At 43.4% G+C, this 24,276-nt stretch overlaps 1 protein-coding gene across 1 annotated transcript in view; it reads left to right on the top strand.

Annotated features, from left to right (window-relative positions):
• The first annotated feature begins 5,343 nt into the window (after nucleotides 1-5,343).
• Nucleotides 5,344-24,276, top strand: part of Zdhhc5 (zinc finger DHHC-type palmitoyltransferase 5) — a 39,819-nt gene continuing 20,886 nt past the window's right edge. The window contains exons 1-2 of the mRNA XM_045154393.1: nucleotides 5,344-5,474; nucleotides 9,970-11,120. Coding sequence (XP_045010328.1) covers nucleotides 11,017-11,120 — 104 coding nt within the window. The 5' untranslated portion in view covers nucleotides 5,344-5,474; nucleotides 9,970-11,016. The remainder of the gene's footprint in view (nucleotides 5,475-9,969; nucleotides 11,121-24,276) is intronic.

Raw genomic sequence — 24,276 nt, 5'->3', positions numbered from 1 at the left:
GGAAGCTGCAAAATTGTAATAAAGAGAAGCTTACTAAGTTTAATGAAGGGAAAAGCCAGTGTAGCTGGAATAGTAAGAGGAGGTGACAAAAGATGAGGCTAGGGGACTGAAGAGATGGCTCAGTGGTTAAAGCATTTACCTGCAATGCCTAGCAATCTGGGGTTCAATTCCCCAGTACCCACGTAAAGCCAGATGCACAAACTAGTACATGTATCTGGAGTCTGCACTGGCTAGAGGCCCTGGCACACCCATTCTCATATTCTCTCTTCTTGCAAATAAATATATTTTTTTAAAAAGATGAGGCTAGTGAGAGCCAGAAAGATCAGATAAAGCAGGGCATCTTATCCTAAGAGCAGTAGGAGTTCATGGGAGAGGGTGATTAAGCAGAGGAATGACATGATCCACGTTAGGAGATCTTTGCTGTATGGAGAGCTGATTACAAAGGGAAAGCTTTTGGAGAAGAAAGGGCACAAAGGATGATTCTCTGGTAGTCTCAAAGTGAGAATCGACAGGTTAGGCTGCAGAGGTAGAGCTGGTGAGCACTACCATTTATGCTTTGGCGTTTTATTGTAAAATGGACAGGACTTGCTTATGAGTGATAAGGCAAAGAAAATGGAATCAAGGCTGGGCGTGATGGTGCATGCCTTTAATCCCAGCACTCAGGAAGTAGAGGTAGGAGGATCACCCTTAGTTCAAGGCCACCCTGAGCTACATAGTGAATTCCAGGTCAACCTGGGCTAGAGTGAGACCCTACCTCAAAAAAAATTAAAAAAAAAAAATGAATCAAGGATAACTTTTTTTTTTTTTGAGACAGGGTTTCATATATCTCAGCTAGTGTTAAAACTGCCATGAACCCTGAGAATGACGTTGTAACCCTGCTTCCACTTTCTAAGTGTTCTGATTGATTACAGGCATGTGCCAAGGTGTCACCACACCTGGATTGGCTTTTTTTTTTTTTTTGAGACAGTTTCACTAGCCTAGGCTGTTCTCAAATATGGGATCCTCTTATTTTAGGTCTACTGGGATTATAGAAGTAATCTACCAACAGTGCTTTTTTTCCTCCCTAGAATTCCTCCTAAGATTAGGGAAATGCAAAGATCAGGTAGGGGAATAGCAGGAGTGTTTGAGTGCCACTGATCTACGAAAGCATTAAATGCTGTGGGGTTAGATGAAGTAATTTAGGTGCTGCATCAATAGAAATGAGAAGGATGCAAAGATAGAATTAAGAGTCAGAGTTGGGCCTGAGCTAGAATGAAACCCTACCTCAAAAAATAAAGTCAGATTTGGGGTATAGTTCTGGTGGTACAGCTCCTGCCTATTGGGCTTTCTTTGGGTTTAATCCCCAGCAAGCATCACCTTCAAAGAAAAGTTAATAATAGGAGCTAGCAAAAGGAGACTTCACTATGGACCAACAAGCACTGACATATTAGTACTGACCTTGAAAAGTGTAGTCTTGAGCTGAAGACAAAGCAGGGGTGCAGGAAATGAGATTCAGAACACAAAGGGAAGGACTGGAACACAAGAGACTTGGGCACTGAATCCAGCCCCTGCAAATTGCTAAACCCAAGCTCCACCACCAAGCTCCATCCCCAGCCTAAATCATAAACACTGCATGAGGACAAAAGGGCAGTGAGTATCGAGGTGTAGGGAAAAGAAAATGGTGGTGGATTAGATGCAAAAAGAGCATTTATGGATTGTGGATATGGCTCATTCAGTAGGATGTTTGCCTGGCATAATCTAGGTCCTGCTTGAATCCCCAGTACTGGGAAAGGAGGGAAGAGGTCACTCCTTTTTGCTAAGATGAAAAGTGATTATAGGCCTGAGCAAATGGTAGTGAAGAGGATTTATAAAAAGCTTAAACTACACTAGAGAGCTGGAGAGGTAGCTTAGTTGGTACAGTGCTTGCCTAGTATGCATGAAGCCTTGGGTTTTATCTAAGAACTGATCAGGGTGTGGTCTATAATCCAAGCACTTGGAAGGTAGAGGCAGGAGTTTAAGGCTAGCCTGACCTTGTCTCAAAAAAAATAAAAGTAAAAAAATATAAGCCACTAGGATAGCCAGGTGCGGTGGTGCACACCTTTAATCCCAACACTTGGGCGGCAGAGGTAAGAGGATCGCTGTGAGTTCAAGGACACTCTGAGACTATATAGTGAATTCCAGGACAGATTGCACTAGAGTAAGACCCTACCTTGAAGAAAACAAAAACCAAAACCCACTAGGAAAAAATATATTACTTGATATTCATATAAAAATAAATTATTTCAAGTATAAAAATCTGGATGTCCTATTGGTTAGTCTACATTTTTGATATTTTGAGGCAGAGTCTCACTCTAGCCCACATTGACCTGGAACTCATTCTGTAGCTCAAGATGGCTTTGAACTGTCAGAAATCCTACCTCAGCCTCCTAAGTGCTGGGACTATAGGTGTAAACCACTGTGTCTGATTTTTAAGTTTTAAATATTTTATTTATTTATTTTTAAAATTTTTATTTTTATTTATTTATTTGAGAAAGAGGCAGAGAGAGAGAGAGAGAGAGAGAGAGAATGGGCATGCCAGGGCCTCCAGCCACTGTAAACGAATTCCAAATGCATGTGCCATCTTGTGCATCTGGCTTATGTGGGTCCTAGGGAATTGAACCTTGAGCTGGGGTCCTTTGGCTTCACAGGCAAGCACTTAAACGCTAAGCCATCTCTCCAGCCCCTTATTTATTTTTTTGAGAAGGAGAGACAGAGAGGCAGACAGAGAATGGGTGCACAAGGGACCCTAGCCACTGCAAACTAACTCCAGACACATGTGGCACCTTGCATCTAGCTTACTGGGGAATTGATTCTAGGTCTCCAGGCTTTGCAGGCAAGCCCCTCAAGCGTCTTAACTGCTAAGCCATCTCCAGCCCTGATTTTTAATTTTTTTTTAAGTATTTATTTATTTGCAGAGAGTTCGTGTGATAGTGAGTATGGGCATGCTAGGGCCTCTTGCCGCTGTAAACAAACTCCAGATGCTTTTGCCATGTTGTGTACCTGGATTTATGTTGGATACTAAGAAATTGAACTCAGGGCTGCAAGTTTTGCAAGCAAGCACCTTTAATTGCTGAGCCATCTCCCAAGCCTATGCACCTGGCTTTTTAATTTGTATTTTACTCTGGATTATTCCGAAGTGGCTGGCAGTTTTAAACATGTCTTATAAAACATACTTTCACATTGCATGACCCTAAAGAAAACTGGATAGAAAATGAAATCTTTCTCTAAGCCTTGGGACAGTGATTATACCCTTGTTAGTGCTTGTAGCAGACAGCTTCGCATCCCTCAGATGAACTTCCAAACCAGGCAGTTATGGAGAAAGGGACTTATTGAAGATAGAGGGGAAGTTCTATAATGGAAGAAGAAGATGTCCCACTCTAACAGGTCCAAGCAGAGAGAGAAAAAGCCACACCAGCAAGCACACTTAGGAACTCCAGGCAAAGCTCAAGCATTCTGCATATCTTTAGACTGGAATTCCAAGGATCTAGCCCATGATACCTCCTCCAGTCAGGTGGCTGCAGATCTAAATTACAAACTTTATATTGAGGATCATCCATTCAAATTATCACAGTGTTCATCCAGCTATAAAAAGGAGCTTAGAATCCAGTAGTCTAATGTCCCTAGTGACCCAGAGGTATTGAGTACCTCTTGTTGGATGATGGAAGGCTTTTGTTTTTCACTTGGTACTGTCGGGCCAAGAGACATTACTGCTTACGGATATTGGACAGTTTGTGAAGTGGAGGAAATGAAGCTTCCTTTTTATTTTTGTTCATTTTTATTTATTTGAGAGTGACAGAGCGAGAAAGAGACAGGTAGAGAGAGAGAGAGAGAGAGAGAGAGAGAGAGAGAGAGAGAGAGATAGAGATAGAGAGAATGGGCGTGCCAGGGCTTCCAGCCACTGCAAACTAACTCCAGACACATGCACCCCCTTGTGCATCTGGCTAATGTGGGTCTTGGAGAATCGAGCCTCGAACCAGGGTCCTTTGGCTTCACAGGCAAGCACTTAACCGCTAAGCCATCTCTCCAGCCCCTGAAGCTTCCTTTTGAAGTCAAAACAGAGCAGATAGTAGTTTAGAATCACATTTGACACGTGAGATCTTGGCTTTACAGAAGTGACTGGTGGAAGGCCTTTATGAAGGTCTGTTATGTAATAACGCTGCTTTTCAGTGAGAAATGGCCTCGCACTTGAGTGAGGAGGGGACATGTGGCAATGCTTCTGGGTTCGCAGCTGTCCTGGGCTAATTAGGGCAAAGTGTAACGCTGTGATCTCGGAGAGTTGGCTACCAGCTCGCCAGGGACAGGAGCTATTCTAGAATTCTTTTCTTTTTCAGCCTGTATTCTCAAACTGGGTGAGGTCAAGGCGACCATCCTCGGTGTAACAGTGGAGAACCAAGAGCACGAAGGGGCGTATTGCTGGGGGTTGCCACTGACTCGCTAAGCGAGCACTCCCCACGGCTGGCACTATGGCGCCAAGGCTGGTCGCAACTCTCCATCATCTTCATTCCAGCCCTTGGCAGGGCCATTGCCCTACACTGCTCTTCTAGGCTCGCCGCTCTCCAAGTGTGAGCCACAGCTCAGATTGTTCCACCATCCAGGAATTCGGCTAGGGACCTAGAGAGCTTGCCTCACAGAGTTCTCCAGTAGTTTGTTTTAAATAAAGTTTTCGCTATTAAAAAAAAAAAAAAGATGGAGAGGCCTAGCCAGTCACACTAGGTTGGCCAATGCGTGAAGGGGCGAAACAGGAAGATTGCGAGTCCTATTCTGTGATTGGCTACGCCAGAAGCCTATCTGGACTGTACCATATTTACTCCGTGGGGAGGGTTAGTGATTTGAGAAAGGAAAGCTGCTCCTTTCTGAGTACTTCCAGCATAAACGCAGAATTTTTCCTGAAAGTTTCTGCTTGCATATGCTACGAATAGAAAAAGGGACTTAGAAAAGGAGAAAAACATGCCTGGCCGATTCCTCATCCTCAACCCTGCGCAGTTCGATACTCCTCTCCCAGTCGTCGCCAGAACCCCACGGCCTTGCGTGCGCGTTCCCGCGCCCCTGCGTACGTGCGGCGCTGGGCTCTTGCAGCCAATCGGAACGCGAGGTCGCTTCGGTCGCCGGGGTTCGCGCGCACGGTCTTGAGCGGCGTGGGGGTGGGGGCTGTGGGTGAATGGAAGAGTGAGCGGAGGCGTCTGCGGCGACGCGAGCCGCATGAATGAGAGGAACGTGCCCCGCGCGAGACGTCGCGCGTGCCCGAGCCAGGGAGCCAATGGGAGCGTCGGGAGGGCTTCAGACCCGGTACTGAGGGCAACGGACGCGCGCCGGCTGGAAGACGAGTGTCGCCGGTCGGGAGCGCGCTAGAGTGGGGCGGGCGTGGAGCGTGCGGGGGCCGCGCGCTGCCTCTCAGAGGCCGGACGGCACTGCTGGCAGGCGGCAGCGGCGGCAGCTGTGACGGGTACCTTGCCGGGGTGAGTGTCGGGGACACCGGCCCCTGCGGAACCGGAAGTGCCTGGCTGCTGAGGTGGGAGGGGAGAGTGACCTCTAGGGAAGGGGGACCAACGACGGGGGAGGAGGTTAAGGCCCCATCCCCCCCCGCCGGGTCGTTCGATCGCGGCCGGACCTTTTAGACCCCGAAACAGACGACGGCCAGAGGCCCAGGGACCTCTACAGCCGCCGGGATTCGGAACGGGTTTCTGCCGGCCGCCCGGCGTCGGACCTGGTTCTCGGAGCCTGGCACCCAGCCGCCGCCCCTTCCGCCCCCGGCCCGCGCCCCCGGGCTGCGCCGCCGCTTGGCCCCCGTGGGCTCGGCCTCTGTGGATCCCGTCCCTCCTGGCCCAGCGGTGGTCAGCCCCAAACATGGTCTCACCTTGCTCCCGCTACGGCCTTTTACCGGTCTGTCTCTCGAGTCTTTCACCCCACTCTGTTGATACTTATTTTGGTTCAAGCTTCGTTTTATCATTTGTTTTTTCCCCATCGGTCCGATTCCTCCCTCCTGCCCCCAGCAGCCAACCAGGTACTCCATGCCTTTTAGTACTTTGTACTTGTTACAAGTGGAACTTGGATGTGCTTGCCATTATTTTATCTATAGACATCTCCCTGTAGGTAGGTGAAAGTGTTTTACTCAAGTGACCAAATGGAAACACTGAAGTAAGAAAGTGACTTAAAGTTTCTGGAAGCAGTTGTACAATTAGATACATGTTATACTGCAGATCACTTTAGTGCCTTGGATTTTTCACTTCCTGATTAATGCCATCTTGTCCAGGTTGATCTTATATTTGCCTCTCCATCCTTTTATTCTAGTGTCTGTGTACCCTGTATCAAGTCTCCTAGGACTGAATGATGAGAATTCATATTGACATGTACTTTGGCGACCTCAATCTGTAATGATAATACTCTCTAAACTAAACGTCAGCTTGGGTATTTCCCTGATAGCTTCATGTAGATTATTCCATGGTATCGCTAAATTGAAGTTTACTGTACTGTACTATAACGTTTGTTTTTATTTATTTGGGGGGGGGAGAGAATGGGTACACCAGGGCCTCCAGCTGCTACAAACGAATTCCAGATGCATGTGCCACCTTGTGCATTTGGCTTACGTGGGTCCTGGGGAATTGAACCTGGGTCCTTTGGCTTTGAAGTGCCTTAATCCTTAAGCCATATATACAGTCCTATTTGTTTATTTTTGAGGCAGAGTTTCAAGCCCAGGCTGACCTGAAGCTCCACTATGTCGCCGAGGCTAGCCTCGAATTTATGGTGGTCCTCTTACCTTAGTCTCTCAGGTGCTAGGATTAAAGGTGTGTGCCACCACATACCTGCCTAACACTAATTTATGTCGCTCATACCCATTCACTCCTTTAGGGAAGTATTCTCATTAAGCCATATTAAATCCTTCAGACTAAGTATTGTTTGTTTTATGTTTACGTATTTCTAGCCATGATTAGGCCTGAATGTGTCATAAGCATTCTTGTACACTTGCTGATACTGGTGTGGATCCATTTGAGTGTGACTGATCTACCACACTCACCCTTCCGGTTTCATACCTATTAAGTGCAACACAGCCCAGACTTGGTGTGTGTGTGGGGTTTTTTTTTTTTTTTTTTTTTTTTTTGAGACAAAGTCTCGCTGGCCTTGAATTTGTAGTGTTATTGCTCCTGCCTCTGCCTCCCAAGCTCTGGGATTAAAGGTGTGAGCCACCATTCCTGGTTAAGACTTGGTGTGTATATATTAATACTCAGTCTGTTCTTGAATTTTATCTGGTCCCTTCTAATATATATTCCCCTAACAGCTCAGATACTGATTTCATTTATATTCCAATATTATAGTCCCCAAAAGGGCAGCCTTATATGACTGCCTTTGCTCTGGCAATATTAGCTCATGTAGTTGTTTTTCTGTACAAAGTATAATCTAAATATATATGATTTTAAATGCTATCCTAACTGTAGATATGATCTTCAGGAAGTGTAATTTTATTTTAAAAAATTAAAATTTATTTATTTGAGAGAGAGAGCGAGAGAGGACATGCCAGGTCCTCTAGCCACTGCAAACGAACTCCAGACACATGTGCCATCTTGTGTATCTGGCTTACGTGGCTTACTGGAGAATCGAACCTTAGGCTTTGCAGGCAAGCATGTTAACTGCTAAGCTGTCTCTCCACACCCCAGATGTATAGTTTACCATATTTTATAATTTTGGGGATTTTGAGGGGAATACTTGCCTTTAGAGTACTGTCTGTAGATGAAGAAATTGCTTCTTCCCATTAACAAGGTTACTTAGGCCTAGATTTGAAAGGTTGGACTTTGTTTCTTATAGGAAACAGAACTAGCCATAAAATCAGGGAATAAAGATCTATTTAGGATTGTAAAACTACCTTGTCATCTCTGGGTCTTCATGCATTTCTGTTTGGCTCTTTGAAACACTGTTTAAAGAGGTAATGAGTCTTGAAGATTGGTTTCTTTGCCTTCTTACTACAGGTAAGAGGAAGTGATAAATTCTAGGGCACATTTGTAGTTCATTAACTGACACTAGTTTTTTTTTTAAATTAATTAATTGGGGGGGGCAAATAGAGAGAGGATGAGCCTGTGGCCTCTAGTCACTGCAGACAAACTCCAAACACATGCACCACCTTGTGCATCTGGCTTGTGGGTCCTGGGGACTCAAACCTGGGTCCTTGGCTTTGCAGGCAAGTGCCATTACCACTAAGCCATCTCTCCAGCCCTAGATACTTTTAATATCCAATAGTAGACTACTTGAAGGGAAAACAGTTTTTACAAATATTTTTATTTATTTATTAGAGAATGGGCGTGCCAGGTCCTTTAGCCACTGCAAAGGTACTCCAGATGGATGTACCACCCTGTGCATCTGGTTTACATGGGTTCTGTGGGAGTTGTACCTGGGTCATTAGGCTTCACAGGCAATCACCTTAACTGCTAAGACATCTCCCCAGCACACCCCCTTCTGGGGGTGGGAGGTAGGGTCTCACTGTAGTCCAGGCTGAACTAGAATTCACTGTGTAATCCCAGGCTGGCCTCAACTCATGGATCCTCTTTCCTCAGATTAGTGAGTGCAGAGATTAAAGGCAAATGATCAGCTCTTTTGTTGTTGTTGAAGTCTGACTCTAACCTAGGCTGGTCTTGAACTCATGAACAATCTTATCTTAGCTTCCCAAGTGCTGGGATTATAGGCATGATTCACCACTCCCAGTTTAAAACTGCTTTCTAAAAAATTCTTCACTTAAGTGAAATTGTTAGTGTGCAGATTCCAAATTATCACTGGGCATGTAGTATGGTGGATAAGAACGAGGTAGAAAGAAATGGTTTATGTCAGCAAAGGGGCTTATGAACTCTTGGGTCCTGAACCTGGCTGCTCAAGTAATTGAGTGGAATGGCCTCAAGCATTTTCTAGCCTTCAATTTACAGGTTGGAATAAGAGATGCTGTCACCAGATAATGTGAGTAAAATGCTTTGAGATCACTAGATGAAAAGCATACTGTAACATGAAGATATAGGTACTGGTGTTATTTTGTTACTATGAGCAACAAAAGTAATTGTTATTCTTAAACTTATTAGATTAGGTAGAACTCAGCTTACTTACTAATAGGCCTATGTTAAGAATTAAAAACTACTGAATTGGGAAGAAAAGGACCTATTCCTGTGATGTACCTAGTTCATTTGTTTAATGCAAAATTGTTTCTTGCCCACATCCCTTAATGGGTGATTGCAGAAAGCCAAAAATTTAGCTTCTTTGAGTTTATAGCTAAAAACCATAGACATAGAAAGAGACACATAGAAATGAATGAGAGTTGCTGTCATAATTTTGAGATTACTTTCTTCATTGTAGCAATAAATACTCTTTGTTGAAAGAGAAATCTGTACTGTCCTTCACTGCAGTGCTGTTGTTTGTTTTTAGATTTTTATATTATTTGTATTTGTTACTGCCCTTTTGTTGAGAGAAGGGCTCCTTATAAGAGCTACTCCTTTGGTGACCTTAGCTCAAGTATGTTCTAACAATCAGAACAGCACTTTAACAGGTGAAGGACTCTGAATCCATTTTCATCCCCATTTAGGCTTCTTTCTCAAATATATATAAGTGAGGTGGAAGATAGTCTTTTCTTTCAAAAGGTACTTAAAAAAATTTGTTTATTTTTATTTATTTATTTGAGAGCAACAGACAGAATGAGAAAGGCAGATAAATATATAGAGAGAATGGGCATGCCAGGGACTCAAGCCCCTGCAATGAACTCCAGATGCGTGCGCCCCTTTGTGCATCTGGCTAACATGGGTCCTAGGGAATCAAGCCTCGAACCATGGTCCTTAGGCTTCACAGGTAAGCACTTAACCGCTAAGCCATCCCTCCAACCCTCAGAAGGTACTTTTTAACAGAGTGGCCTGTAAGGTTTTAGTCTTGGTGTCCGTAAGAAATGCCCTGAAAGTATTTCTTTGATAAAAATTATTTGGTTTTCTCTAGGTGAAACACCATAACCTGGTTGAGCTCCGCATCCAGGAAGCCCAAGACTGAGGAAGAAGATCAGAGACTTTGACTCACCTGGAAACAGGGACATCTTTGGGATGTTCCTTTTATCCACAATGATCATTTAAACTATCAAGTGGAATTTATTCATCTTATTCTGCTTATTGGGAAGAACATGGCTTCAAGGATTTTACATTTTCCTTTAGTTTTGCATGAACTCTATGGGAAACGGAGCCCCTAAAGGGCTTGGGAATAACAAGAAGAGATTGAAAACGACAGTATTGCTGTCTGTTTTCTCTCTGCCTTCAAAGAAAAGGGTTAACAACTCAGTCCTGTAGCAGCTGTTGTCCAACTGTGGCCATCAAGAGAGAAAAGTTAAACACCATTGTCATACTACCAGCTCTGGTGAAGTCAAGGTGTGAGCGTGGTGGCATTAAGAAGACTGCTGAAAAGGGACAAGGACTAGTGAAAACAGCTTCTCTTTAAAGCCAGAAGGGGTCCCAAGTTTCTTCTTGGATAAAATTAGAAACTAGGGCACGCCACTTCTGGGTGCAGCTCATATTTTGTGGAAGTGTGGTTGTTGTGGGGGTACTATTGTATCTCAGAGGAATTGTCCCTTTTCTGAGGTTTCTGCCCTACCCTGATACTGTCTCCTTAACTTCCGAAGACTTGTCTCTATCCATGAGCTATACCTTGATTTGTCTGACTTTCCATGTCTCCACCTGCAATTTGCATGTGTACAGCCTATTGTTTATCTCCAATTTTTAAACTATACAAGTTGCGTTTCTTAATCTCCCCTTCTACTTTTTTCTGGGGAGGTAGTAATTCATCAGTAGAAATCACCTTTCCCCCTCCCATGTGCTTTCCTTCATTTGAGATCTTTTGACTTTCATTTTTATTTGGGAGGGGGAAGGGTGATAATTTGATATTTTCTGTTTTCCCCAGTTTCCTCCCTCTTTTTCCCTCTTCCCATTTTCTTGTCTGTTCTGCCGCTGTGTGGGCCTGGGCTATGCGGCAGGGCAGATATTTCATCAGAGCTCCAACATGCCCTCAGAGTCTGGAAAGAGATTCAAACCCAGCAAGTATGTACCGGTCTCAGCAGCTGCCATCTTCCTAGTGGGAGCTACAACACTCTTCTTTGCCTTCACGTGAGTTTTTTCCCCATGAAGTGTCTGGGTGGGGCATCCATGGGAGGTGAAGGACTGGGCTTTCTCTCTGGTTGATTTCTGATAGAGACATATCAGTATCCCAGAAATAGAGAAGAAAAATGAGAAAAGGCATATCCTTTCAGCCTAATTATGTATTTTATTCTGTTGAGTCCTCTCCTTTGTCCTGCTTCCCTTTTTTTTTTTTGAATCATTGACATCCTCATGATTTTCTAGCCAGCTCCATCATTAGGTGATCCTCAGCTAGGAAAGAAGTAGAAAGAAACCTTCAGAGATGCTTAAAACTGCCTAAGTAGGAATTCTGTAAAACAGAATTGACTAAAGTCTTTTCAAATAGTAAAGGGAGGTCAGGCTTGATGGCTCAAACCTATAGGAGGATTTCCATTAGTTAAAAGCCAGCCTTAAGTCAGGCGTGGTGGCGCATGCATTTAATCCCAGCACTCAGGAGGCAGAGGTAGGATTGCCGAGAGTTCGAGGCCACCCTGAAACTACCTAGTGAATTTCAGGTCAGCCTAGGCTACCTCAAAAAACAAACAAACAAAAAAGCCAGCCTTAGCCAGGTGTGGCGCACACCTTTAATCCCAGCACTCAGGAGGCAGATGATGGCTGTGAGTACGATGCCATCCTGAGACTACATAGTGAATTCCATTTCAGCCTGGGCTGAGTGAGACCCTGACCCCCCCTGAAAAAAAATCAAATAGTAATAATACTTCCTTAGGATATCTTAGTCTAGGTTTGAGATCTTTTTGTTTTATTTTGAGATAGTGCTTCTCACTATGTAGCTTAGACTGGCCCTATATTCTCTGAGGGCTGGGATGACAGACATGTGTTACCATACCTGGCTGGATTATTTTTTTTCCAAACTTTTTTTTAATTAACAACTTCATGATTATAAAAAATATCCCATGATAATGCCCTCTGTTCCCCCACTTTCTCCTTTGAAACTCCATTCTCCATCATACCCCCTCCCCCTCTCAATCAGTCTCTCTCTTATTTTGATGTCATGATCTTTTCCTCCTATTATGATGGTCTTGTGTAGGTAGTGTCAGGCACTGTGAGGTCATGGATATCTAGGCCATTTCTATCTTGGCCAGAATTTTTGTCTGTTTATTTGAGAAGAAAAAGAGGAGGAGGGAGAAGGAGGCAGGTAAAGAGAATTAGTGTGCCAGGGCCTCCAGTCACTGCAAATGAACTCCACACACATGCTCCACCTTGTGCATATGGCTTTACATGGATACTGGGGAATCAAGCCTAGGTCCTTTGGCTTTGCTGGCAAGCACCTTAACCACTAAGCCATCTCTCTAGTCCCAGATTTTTTTTTTTTCCTGCTGAAGAAAATGAGTACTTCTATTCATTGAATTTTTTGGGAAAAGTAGTTAACAGTAAAAGATTATTCCTTTATGAAATAGGATCTACAATATTTCTAAGTAGACTAAAGACTGTTCATCTATTGTTACTGTAGGAGATTGTGATTTGCCCTTTCTCTTATTCCCTATATGTAGTTGTTGAGCTCCTGGCAAGTATCTTTTCTATTTCCAGTTTATAAATGAGCCCATACCTTCAGAGCCTGTACTTTTAGTCAGTGAGTTAATGCTCCATTTGCAGCTAGCTCTTGATATGATCAGGGCATGCCAGATATTCTGGAAAGTTTACTTTGACAAGGGTCAGGCTCATATCAGATGGCTAAGTGCTATTCAGAATATGGAAGGTTTTTGAAAGAGGAAGAAACTCAAGTGGTAGAAAACTAAAACCATTTGTACTATAAAGCAGGAATTGTTGGAATGGGAACTGTTACACAGAAAATAAATGTGAAACGCTGGAATCCCAGCATTCAGGAGGCAGAAGTAGGATCACTGTGAGTTCGTAGCCACCCTGAAGACTACACAGTGGATTCCAGATTAACCTGAATTAGAGCAAAAAACTAAAAGAAAATAAATGTGAAATTAAAGGAAGGAGAAACCCCAAATTGATCTTCAGATGCCAAAATGATTTCTAAGTGTGGGCCACTTTGCTAAAAGAGTGGGCAAAATGTGTTGATACACTCCTGTCTTCCTCCCTGCTCCCTCCCCATTCTATGTGGTGCTGGCTGGATCCAGGGCCTCATGCATGCTAGGCAAGCACTCTACCCACTAAGCTGCATCCCAGTCCAAGCTAGTTTTTTTTGTTTGTTTGTTTGTTTTTGTTTTTGTTTTTGATTTTGCTTTTGGAGGTAGGGTCTCACTGTAGCCCAGGCTGACCTAGAATTCACTCTATAGTCTCAGTGTGGCCTCCTTGAACTCATCATGATCCTCCTACCTCTGCCTCCTGAGTGCTGGGATTGAAGGCATGCACCACCATGCCCAGCATCAAGCAATTTTTTGTTTGTTTGAGTCAGGATCTCACTGTGCAATACAAGGTGGCTTTGAATTTAACAATCCTTATTTTCCTCCTCCCCCCCCAGGGTAGGGTCTCACTGTAGCTCAGGCTGACCTGGAATTCACTATGGAGTCTCAGGCTGGCCTCAGGCAGTGATCTTACTACCTCTTCCTCCCCACTGCTGGGATTAAAAGCGTGCACCACCATGCCCAGCCAATCCTTATATTTCTATGCTTGTTTTTTTTTTTTAATTTTTATTAGCATTTTCCATGATTATAAAAAAAAATCTCATGGTAATTCCCTCCTCCCCCCACACTTTCCCCTTTGAAATTCCATTCTCCATCATATTACCTCCCCATCTCAATCATTGTACTTACATATATACAATATCAACCTATTAAGTACCCTCCTCCCTTCCTTTCTCCACCCTTTATGTCTCCTTTTTAACTTACTGGCCTCTGCTACTAAGTATTTTCATTCTCACACAGAAGCCCAATCATCTGTAGCTAGTATCCACATATGAGAGAGAACATGTGGCGCTTGGCTTTCTGGGCCTGGGTTACCTCACTTAGTATAATCCTTTTCAGGTCCACCCATTTTTCTGCAAATTTCATAACTTCATTTTTCTTTACCACTGAGTAGAACTCCATTGTATAAATGTGCCACATCTTCATTATACACTCATCAGTTGAGGGACATCTAGGCTGGTTCCATTTCCCAGCTATTATAAATTGAGCAGCAATAAACATGGTTGAGCACGTACTTCTAAGGAAATGAGATGATTCCTTTGGATATATGCCTAGGAGCGCTATAGCTGGGTCATATGGTAGATCAATCTTTAGCTGTTTTAGGAACCTCCACACTGATTTCCACAATGGCTGGACCAGATTGCATTCCCACCAGCAGTGTAGAAGGGTTCCTCTTTTTCCACATCCCTGCTAACATTTATGATCATTTGTTTATGGTAGATTTTTTTTTTAACATAACTTTCATTGTTATTTATTTGGGGGGGGAAATGGGTGTGCCAGGGCCTCTAGCCACTGCAAACAAACTCCAGATGCATTTATCCCCATGTGCATCTGGCTTATGTGGGACCTGGGGAATCAAACTTGGATCTTTAGGCTTTGCAGGCAAGTGCCTTCCTTAACCACTTAAGCCATCTCTCTAGCCTTTTTTTTTGAGTCAAGCCCAACAGTCTGGCCTTTTTTTTTTTAATACGAGAGAGGGGGGGGGGGAGGGAAGGAGGATTGGCATACCAGGGCCTCAGTAACTGCAGTTGAACTCCAGACATGTACAGCATCTGTGCAAACCTTGTGCACTGCATAATTGTGCTTCTGGGATCTGGAAAGTCAAACATGAGTCTTAGGCTTTGCAGGCAAGTGCCTTAACTACTAAGCCATCTCTCCAGCCTCAGATTCTGTTTTTGAGATATGGTCTCTTTGTAGGCCAGGCTGCCCTTGAACTCCTGATCTCCTGCCTCCAACTCTCAGGCACTTGGATTACAGATCACCATACCTAGTACAAATCTTAGATTTATATTTTTAAATTTTATTTATTTGTACCTGTATGTATGTGTTATGTGTATGTGTGTATAGACATACCAAGGTCTCTTGCTGCTGCAGATGAGCACCTGTCCAACATAAATGGAGAGGAAGGCCCATTGTAGCTGTAAGTGGGTGGCAGGCAGGCTTTGCAGGCAAGTGCCTTTAACCACTGAGCTAGTCTCCTCCAGTCACAGATTCTTTTTTCTTCAAATTTTGCTTATTTGAGAGAGAAAGAGGCAGATAGAGAGGAAGAGAATGGGTTTGCCAAGGGCCAAGGATTTAGAGAAGTTAGAAAAGAAACAGTTTAGCCCTTTTTCCCCAGGGCTGGGTCATAGTTTGTCCAGTATTAAAACTAAACAGGAGCCAGGTGTGGTGGCACATGCCTTTAATCATAGCACTTGGGAGTCAGAGGTAGGAGGATCACCATGAGTTTGAGGCCACCCTGAGACTACATAGTGAATTCCAGGTCAGCCTGAGCTAGAGTGAGACCCTATCTTGAAAAACCAAAAACAAAAACAAAAAAACCAGGAATGGTGAGAATCTTATTTTATTTCTCTTCTCATTATTTGGATAGGAAAATATCTACTAAACTAACCTACCTCATCCCAGTTACGTACTAGACTTTTATTTTTCCAGGCAGGGTCTCACTCTAGCCCAGGATGGCCCAAACTCCCAGTTACTCTTCTACCTCAGCCTCCTTAGTACTGGGTCTAAATGCTAAATGTGTGTGCCACCACACCTGACTGGCACTAGACTTTTTTTTTGGTTGGGGGAGGGGTGTAGGAAAGTTCAAGATAGGGTCTTACTCAAAAAGATGCCTAAAACATAAAGGTAGGAATGCTGTGGTTCTAATGAGGCTGATGTTTACAGGCATTTGGTGTCTTCCTTTACCTTCCTGGGCTCCTAGCAATACCATTTGAAATCATCAAATTGAGGTTTTTAAAAGTTTATTCTAGCACCAAGTTAGTCAACTCTGTTTTAAAGTGGACAGAGAGAGGAAGCAGGGGTAGGAGCTCTGCTTTAGGTTATTCTCTAAAGGGTAAAGATTAGGGTGGTTTAGGCTAGCATCTTAACTGGTGAGCCATCTTTCTTAGTCTTAGGATCACTTGGAAATCCAGAAAGTCAGCCTTGCTTAGTGGTGCATGCCTTTAATACCAGCACTTGCAAGGCCGAAGTAGGAGGATCGCTATGAATTTGAGGCCACCCTGGGACTACAAAGTGAGTTCCAGGTCAGCCTGGGCTAGAGTGAGACCTTACCTCAGGAAAAAACCAACAAAACAAAACAAAACTAGAAATCCCAGAAAGTCTTTCCAGTGATCCGTGATATAGCTAGCTTCTTCCCACTTTGTGCCTCTGGTTCCTTCCAACCTTTTCACCCACACAGATGGGCAACTTCAATTGCTCTCTCTTCTTTCCTTCATAAATGCAGGGGTGTTAGCACCTGATTTAAGTGGGAGTAGCCTCATGATCTAGGGCGTTAATTGAGCAATGGTTGTTCCTATCCTTCCCACATGGTTTTCTCACCTGAGAATAAGTGCCCAGTTCTACGTGTATAGTTCAGCTGCTGTAAAGTCTGGGTTACAGAAAAGTAGCACAGATCAAGTGTTTTAAGAGAAATTGTTTCCCATAGGATTTTTTTTTTTTTTATGAGAGAGAGAATTGGTGCATCAGGGCCTCCAGCCACTGCAGTTGAACTCCAGGCACATGTGCCACCCTGTGTACATGTGTGACTGCACACTTGCATCACCTTGTGTGTCTGGCTTACGTGGGATCTGGAGAGGTCAAACATGGGTCTTTAGGCCTCATAGGCAAGTGCCTTAACTACTGAGCTGTCTCTTCAGCCCTCTCATAGAATTTTAAAGAAAGCAGTTCTAGATGAAAACCTAGGCAGGAAATTGGACATTTATTCCAGCTTTCTCATCAAGAAACACTAGACATGGGCTGGAGAGATAGATAGCTTAGTGATTAAGCATTTGCCTGTGAAGCCTAAGGATTCTGGTTTGAGGCTCAATTCCCCAGTACCCATGTAAGCCAGAAGCACAATGTGGCACATGCATCTGGTTTTCATTTGCAGTGGCTAGAGGCCCTAGTGTACCCATTTTGTCTCTCTCTCTCTCTCTCCCTGTCACTCTCAAATAAATAAATAAATGAAAATAATATTTAAAGCTGGGCATGGTGGCACACGCTTTTAATACCAGCACTAGGGAGGCAGAGGTAGGAGGTTCACCATGAGTTCAAGGCCACCCTGAGACTACATAGTGAATTCCAGGTCAGCTTGGGCTAAAATGAAACTCTACCTCAAAAAAACAAAACAACAAAACAAAACAAAAAAACCCACAAAGAAAACAAACAAACAAAAAAGAAACACTAAACATATGCTCAAGTAATACACTTGGCATGAGTGGAATGCATAGACCTGTTCTTTAGGAGCTCAGTGCTTCTTTTAGAATATCCTTGAATCCCTCAGAATGAAGGTACATGCTGGGTATGGTGGTGGTGCACGCCTTTAATCTCTGCACTCAGGAGGCAGAGGTAGGAGGATGGCCATGAGTTCTAGGCCACCCTGAGAGTACATAGTGAATTCTAGGTCAGCCTGAGCTAGAGGGAGACCATAGCTTGAAAAAAACCAAAAAAACAAACAAACAAACAAAAAAAAAAAAACAACCAAACAAACAAAAAGAATGAAGATGGAGGGCTAGCAAGATGGCTTAGTGGTTAAGATGCTAGTATCTGCAAAGCCAAAGGACCTAGGTTCAATTCCCCAGGACCCACATAAGCCAAATGCACAAGGGGGCACATGCTTCTGGAGTTTCTTTATAGCAGCTGGAGTCCCTGGCATGCCCATTCTTTCTCCGCTGTATTGCTCTCTACCTGCCTATCTCTCTCAAATAAATAAATAAATTATATATATATATATATATTTTTTTTTTTTTTTTAAAGGAATGAAGGTGGACGGGGCTGGAGAGATGGTTTAATGGTTAAGGTGCTTGCCTGTGAAGCCTCAGGACTCAGGTTTGATTCTCTAGTACCCATGTAAGCGAGATGAACAAGGTGGTGCATGTGTCTGGAGTTAGTTTGCAGTGGCTAGAGGTCTTGGTGCACCCATTCTCTCTCTCTCTCTCCCTCAAATAAATAACTAAGCAAAGATAAAGGCTCAGGAACTTGCTAATAACATTGATGGGACACATTCCAATCAGTAGTTCAAAACTTTAAAAAAAAAAAAGGTGGAGCTAGAATGATAATTGATGGTGATTTTTGTTAAATTTACTAATTAACTTATTTGAGAGCAATAGGGAGATAGAGGCAGATAGAATGGGGGTGGCAAGGCCTTTAGCTGCTGCAAATGAATTCCAGATGCATGTACCATCTTGTGCATCTGGCTTACATGGGTACTGGGGAATCATCTAACCTGGGTCCTTTGGCTTTGCAGGCAAGTCCCTTAACCTCTCCAGCCTGATTATGGTGGGGATTTTTGTTTGTTTTTTTGGTTTTTCGGGGTCAGGGTTACTCTAGTACAGGCTTACCTGGAATTCACTATGTAGTCTCAATGTGGCCTTGAACTCATGGTGATCCTCCTACCTCTGCCTCCCGAATGCTTGATTATGGTGATTTTTAATATTTTTTTTGTATCTTCTGTCTAGTGAATTTTGAATATTAAGCTAGTTGATTTAAAAAGAATTCTAGGATCTTTTCAGACATTCTCTTTTATCTTCATATCTATATTGTACAACTAAAGTGTCAAACTTGAAAGTTTCATGTGAATTGAGACAGGTTTAGAACCTACAATTGCTTGACTCTTTAAACCTCTTTGTTGTCTTAATAGTAGGAATTAAGGAATGCTAGGGAACAGGGTTTCAGAAATATGGATATTGAAATCCCCCTTTCCAATTTTATGTGGCCTTGAAAATAGGAATACTGAATGGTGGGCAGAAGAACCTGTTCTACCTGAGATGGTTTACGTCTGGGAATCCCATCAGTGAGTCAGTCAGCCTTCTGGGCTATGGCCACTCCCTAAGCTGCTGTGCTCTGTGATTATTGCTATAGACTGAGGACATGCTCTAACTCCTCCTCAGCTCTGACTGCATCTCTCTCCATCAAAGGCAACAGATTCAAACAGGCCATTTGGGGTAGTCACCTAAGAACCTGGCACAGTTCTAAAAGTAACTACAGCAATGGAAAGCCTCTCAAGTCAAGCAGAATATGGGATGTGGCAGGAACAGGCTATGCTTACAAATGCCTCTGGTGAAGTGTTCCTTCAACCAGAGTTTACAGCTAGAAGCAGGAGGTTCACAAAGTTGAATTGTTTGAATCACTTGTAGATTTCTGCCACAATGAGGGTAGCCTTTATTTTGGCAGTAGATATTGGAGCTCATTTCCACAGTTACATACTTCACTGAGATATGCTGATAGAAAGTTCAGAGGAAAAGTTTATCATCCAGGGGTAGGTTGGCAGGATATGCAAGGAATTGAGTGAGATATTTCCTTTGGAAATGAAGCTGAAGAAAAAAACTGAAGAAAGGAAAGACAGGGCATGGTGACATATGCCTTTAATCCCAGCACTTGGGAAGCAGAGGTAGAAGGATCGCTGTGAGTTTGAGGCCACCCTGAGAATACAGAATGAATTCCAGGTCAGCCTAGGCTAGAGTGAGACCCTACCTCAAAAAACAAAACAACAACAACAAAAAAACTGAAGAAATGATAGGATCTGAAGGATCCATAGCTGAGCTGGGCGGGGTGGCAAATGTATGTAATTCCCATGCACCTGAGGCTAAAGATAGGCAAATATATCAAGAATTCCAGGCTAGCTTGGGCTACATAGTGAGTTTCAGGCCAGCTTGGAACTCTAGGCTTCATAATAAGGCCCTATCTAAAAGACCAAAAAGAAATCAGTGGCTGGGTTATGAAATGAGCTGAGAATCTGGCAATCTTTATCATTTTAGATTTCCTCTAGGATAGAAGGTAGCTTTGCTTGTTTATTTCAGATGCTCAAGATGCCACAGTGGCCAGTTCTAGGAATTTTAAATCATGGACACCTCTGTGTTCTAAAGATTTAATTTATTTTTCCCTTCTAATTATCTTCCCAGGCTGTAGGAGTGAAGTGAGTCACCCTTTCTCTTCTTCCTTAGGCGGAAATTGAAGTGGCAGCTTAACTACTAGGGAGGGGTTCTGACCTGGATGACTGGTTTTCAGTTTCTCTCCCTCCCTCCTGAGGAACCTGGGAAGTCAAGCTTTGGGGTGGGGCTGTGCTGGGACTCGTTCTTCTTATGTTCAAGCCATGCTAAGATATGGGGACATCTTTCCTTCCTTCCTTCCTTCCTTCCTTCCTTCCTTCCTTCCTTCCTTCCTTCCTTCCTTCCTTCCTTCCTTCCTTCCTTTCTTTCTTTCATAATCTCGAGGTAGGGTCTACTCTAACCCAGGTGACCTGGAATTCACTATGTAGTCTCAGGTTGGCCTTGAACTCATAGTGGTACTCTTACCTTTGCTCCTGAGTGTTGGGATTAAAGGCAGGTTCTACTGCACCCGGCAAGGGACATCTTTATTGAACTAAGGAACTCACAAAGGGGCCTGGAAAGATGGCATTGGTGGTGAGTGAGACAAACAAGATTCTTGGGGCTGGAGAGATTGCTTAGCGGTTAAGGCATTTGCCTGTAAAGCCAAAGGACCCAGGTTCGATTCTTCAGGACCCACGTGAGCCAGATGCACAAGGGGCACATGAGTCTGGAGTTCTTTTCCTCTAGCCCTGGAGTGCCCATTCTCTATCTCTTCTATCTCTCTCTGCTTGCAAACAAATAAATAAAAAAAATTCACAAAGGAAGAAGGGGCTTTATACAGGACTTTGATGATCATGTAGAACTGTGGTTGCACGTCTGTCTGTTTTGTTTTTGACAAAACAGGTCCTCTCCCAGTTGTATACAGTTTAATCAAGGGAAGCAAAGAGTTAATTGATATTTACCATCTATAAAGCTTTGCCATATGTTGTAGTCAACTTCACATTGCTGGCAGAAAACACCCAATCAAGAACAGTTTGTGGGCAGAAAGGGTGTATTTTGGTTTACAGACTCAAGGGGAAACTCCATGATAGTAGGGAAAAAGAGATGGCATGAGCAGAGGGTGAACATCACCTCCTGGTCAACATCAGATGGACAATAGCAGAAGGAGAGTGTGCCAAACACTGGCAAGGGGAAGCTGGCAGTAACACCCATAAGCCCACCTCCAATAATACATCACCTTCAGTAGGTCCTCAGCTGAGGACATAGCATTCAGAACACATAAGTTTATGAGGGACACCTGAATCAAACCACCATACCACCTGTAAAACCTGGTACATACTTAAGTATGTGTGTGTAAATGTATGTGTGTGTGTGTGTGTGTATTTTTATTTTATTTTTATCTTTTGAGGAAGGGTCTCACTCTAACCCAGGCTGACCTGGAATTCACTATGTAGTCTCAGGGTGGCCTTGAACTCATGGCAATCCTCCTACCTCTGCCTCCCAAGTGCTGGGATTAAAGGCATGTGCCACCATGCCCAGCTTCCTTGGTACATTTTTAAATGAATGGCTGGATTTGAAAAATTGGATAGTAGCAATAAAGATTTGTACCTTTTTTTGTGTTTATTTATATCTTTAAGAATCCCAGTGCCTCCAAACTGTCTTGAATAACTATTTAGGGCTGTGCATTTTGTTTATTGAGAACTGGTCATGTGAATTCTTGACAATTCAGGAATGCTATGGATTAGTCTTCTAGACGTGTAAACTGTCTTGTTCTCCTGGTCAGTCAGTCTTTCTTTCTTTCATTAAACTACTCCTGTCTTCTGACAGTCCTGATAAAAGGGACAAGGACAGATGCTGTCCTGATTCTGGAGATTTAGTTCTTAGCCACAAAGCAGATTAGGGTATTTAGCTTCTGTCTTGTATTGGGAAGTTTTCCTAGAGCTGAGACAAGAGAGAGTTGATAATACTGATGAAGATAGGTACACATCAGAAGTTCTGCTAAAGCTTCAAACTCCTAGGATATCATCTCTTCCAGAAGTAAAAGGAAAAGCTGTGGAAGACCTTTCAATTAGGCTTCTATTTTAAAAGAGCTTGAACCAGAACTTAACCTTGTACATGAGCACTCTTTTTCTGTCTCTTTCCTCTCTCCCTTAAATTTTTTTGTTTGTTTGTTTGTTTTTTTGAGGTAGGGTCTCACTCTAGTCCAGATTGACCTGGAATTCACTTCGTAGTCTCAGGGTGGCCTTGAACTCACGGCAATCCTCCTACCTCTGCCCCCCACTCCCCCCAGTGCTGGGATTAAAGGCGTGCGCCACCATGCCCGGCTCCTCCCTCCCTTTTGTTTTCTGTTTTTTCAAGGTAGGGCCTCACTCTAGCCCAGGCTGACCTGGAATTCATTCTGTATTCTCAGGGTGGCCTCAAACTCACAGCGATCCTCCTACCTCTGCCTCCTGAGTACTGGGATGAAAGGTGTGTGCTGCCACATGTAGAGCATGACTCTTAAGTGCTATGCTATCAACACAGGGTATATGTGGCCAGTTTCATTTTCTTACAGGATTTAGGGTTTATTTGGTCTGATATCTTCTATTTCTTCCTCTTATTATTTTGCTGTATTTTCATTTTGTTTGTGTGTATGTGTGAGTGGTGTGTAGGTGCCTTTGGAGGCCAGAGGACAATTCCAGGTGTTCTCCTTAGGTATGCTGTCCACCTTTTTGAGTCAGGGTCTCTTGTTGGTTGCAGCTCACTGATTAACCCAGACTGGTTGGCCAGCATGCTGCATGTATTCTCCTATCTCTGCCACCCCAGTACTGGAAGTACAGGCATGCTAGCAACCATGTCCAGTATTTGTGTGGATACTAGAGATCAAACTCAGGTCCTCATGCTTATGAGGCAAACACTTAACACACTGAGCTATCTCCACAGCTCCCCATTTGCTTCAGTTTTAGGTGTCAAAGGAAGTCTAGTTCCTTGCCTTTGTTTTTTTGCTTTTTAAAAAAAATTACTATTTTTTTATTTCAGAGCGAGAGAGATAGAAATAGGGATGGATCCGGGTGTGGTGGCACACACCTTTAATCCCAGCACTCAGGAGGCACAGGTAGGAGGATCACTGTGAGTTTGAGGCCACCCTGAGACTACATAGTGAATTCCAGGTCAGCCTGGTCTAGAGTGAGACCCTACCTTGAAAAACAAAACAAAACAAAGGCATGGGGAGAAAGAGAGAAAGAATAGGTGTGCCAGCCACTGCAAATGAACTCCAGATGCATGCACCCCTTTGTACATCTGGCTTATTTGGGTCCTGGGGAGTTGAACCTGGATCCTTTGGCTTTGCAGGCAAGTGCCTTAACCACTAAGACATCTCTCCAGCCCTGTTTTATTGTTGTTGTTGTTTTTTTAATATAGATCATTTGGGACTATGCTAATTCCTGTATCATTCAAATTTTGACTATATGTGCCACCCAAGTGAGCTGCTTTTTTCTGGAGAAAAATTCTTCCTGTGTAGTCCACACTGCTCTTAAACTTGGAATTATGCTCAGCTACCTATGTGCTCGGATTTTAGGTGTGCATTACCATGCTGATCTTTCTTGTGTGTCCTGAAATTCATCCTTAACTCTGTTTTTTAAAACTCCTGGGCTGGAGAGATGGCTCAGTAGTTAAGGCATTTGCCTGCAAAGCCTAACGATCTGAGTTTGATTCCCCAGTATCCACATAAAAGCCAGATGCTTAAACTGACACATGCATGTGGAGCTCATTTGCAGTGGCTGGAGGCCCTGGTGCAACCATACTCGTTCATATTCTTTCTCTCTCTTTCTCTCCCCTTCTCCAAAAAGGTATTTAAAAAAAAAAAAAAAGAAAAAAGAGAACTCCTTATCTTTAGATTAGCTTCTAGGTGAATAATACTTTATCTCTCCCTCTGTCTGTCTTTCTCTCTGTGTCTGTCGCTCTCAAATAAATAAATAAAAAAAATTTTAAAAAAATCTGACAGAGTGAAGAAACTTTAGGCTGTTGAGTATGGTTCAAAGCCAGGTGAGAACGAGGAAGGAGAACTAGAAAGGCAGGTAGTATCCATATGCTTTGAGCCAGTGTACAGGTCAGTGGGATATAACTGGGATCCTGAAACCTCAGGCTGTTCCAGCGAAGGAGCATTGACTGAAGGAGTATGTCTACTGGTGTCAGTTACATAGTCCCCAATTTTCAGGTCTGATTTGATTAGACATGAAAGGTTCATGTACATGCTTAATACAGGAGAGA

Source organism: Jaculus jaculus, chromosome 1 (assembly GCF_020740685.1).
Source record: "Jaculus jaculus isolate mJacJac1 chromosome 1, mJacJac1.mat.Y.cur, whole genome shotgun sequence".
Taxonomy (NCBI): Eukaryota; Metazoa; Chordata; class Mammalia; order Rodentia; family Dipodidae; genus Jaculus; species Jaculus jaculus.
Note: the sequence above shows the minus strand (reverse complement) of the source record. Positions and strands in the feature narration are given on the sequence as shown.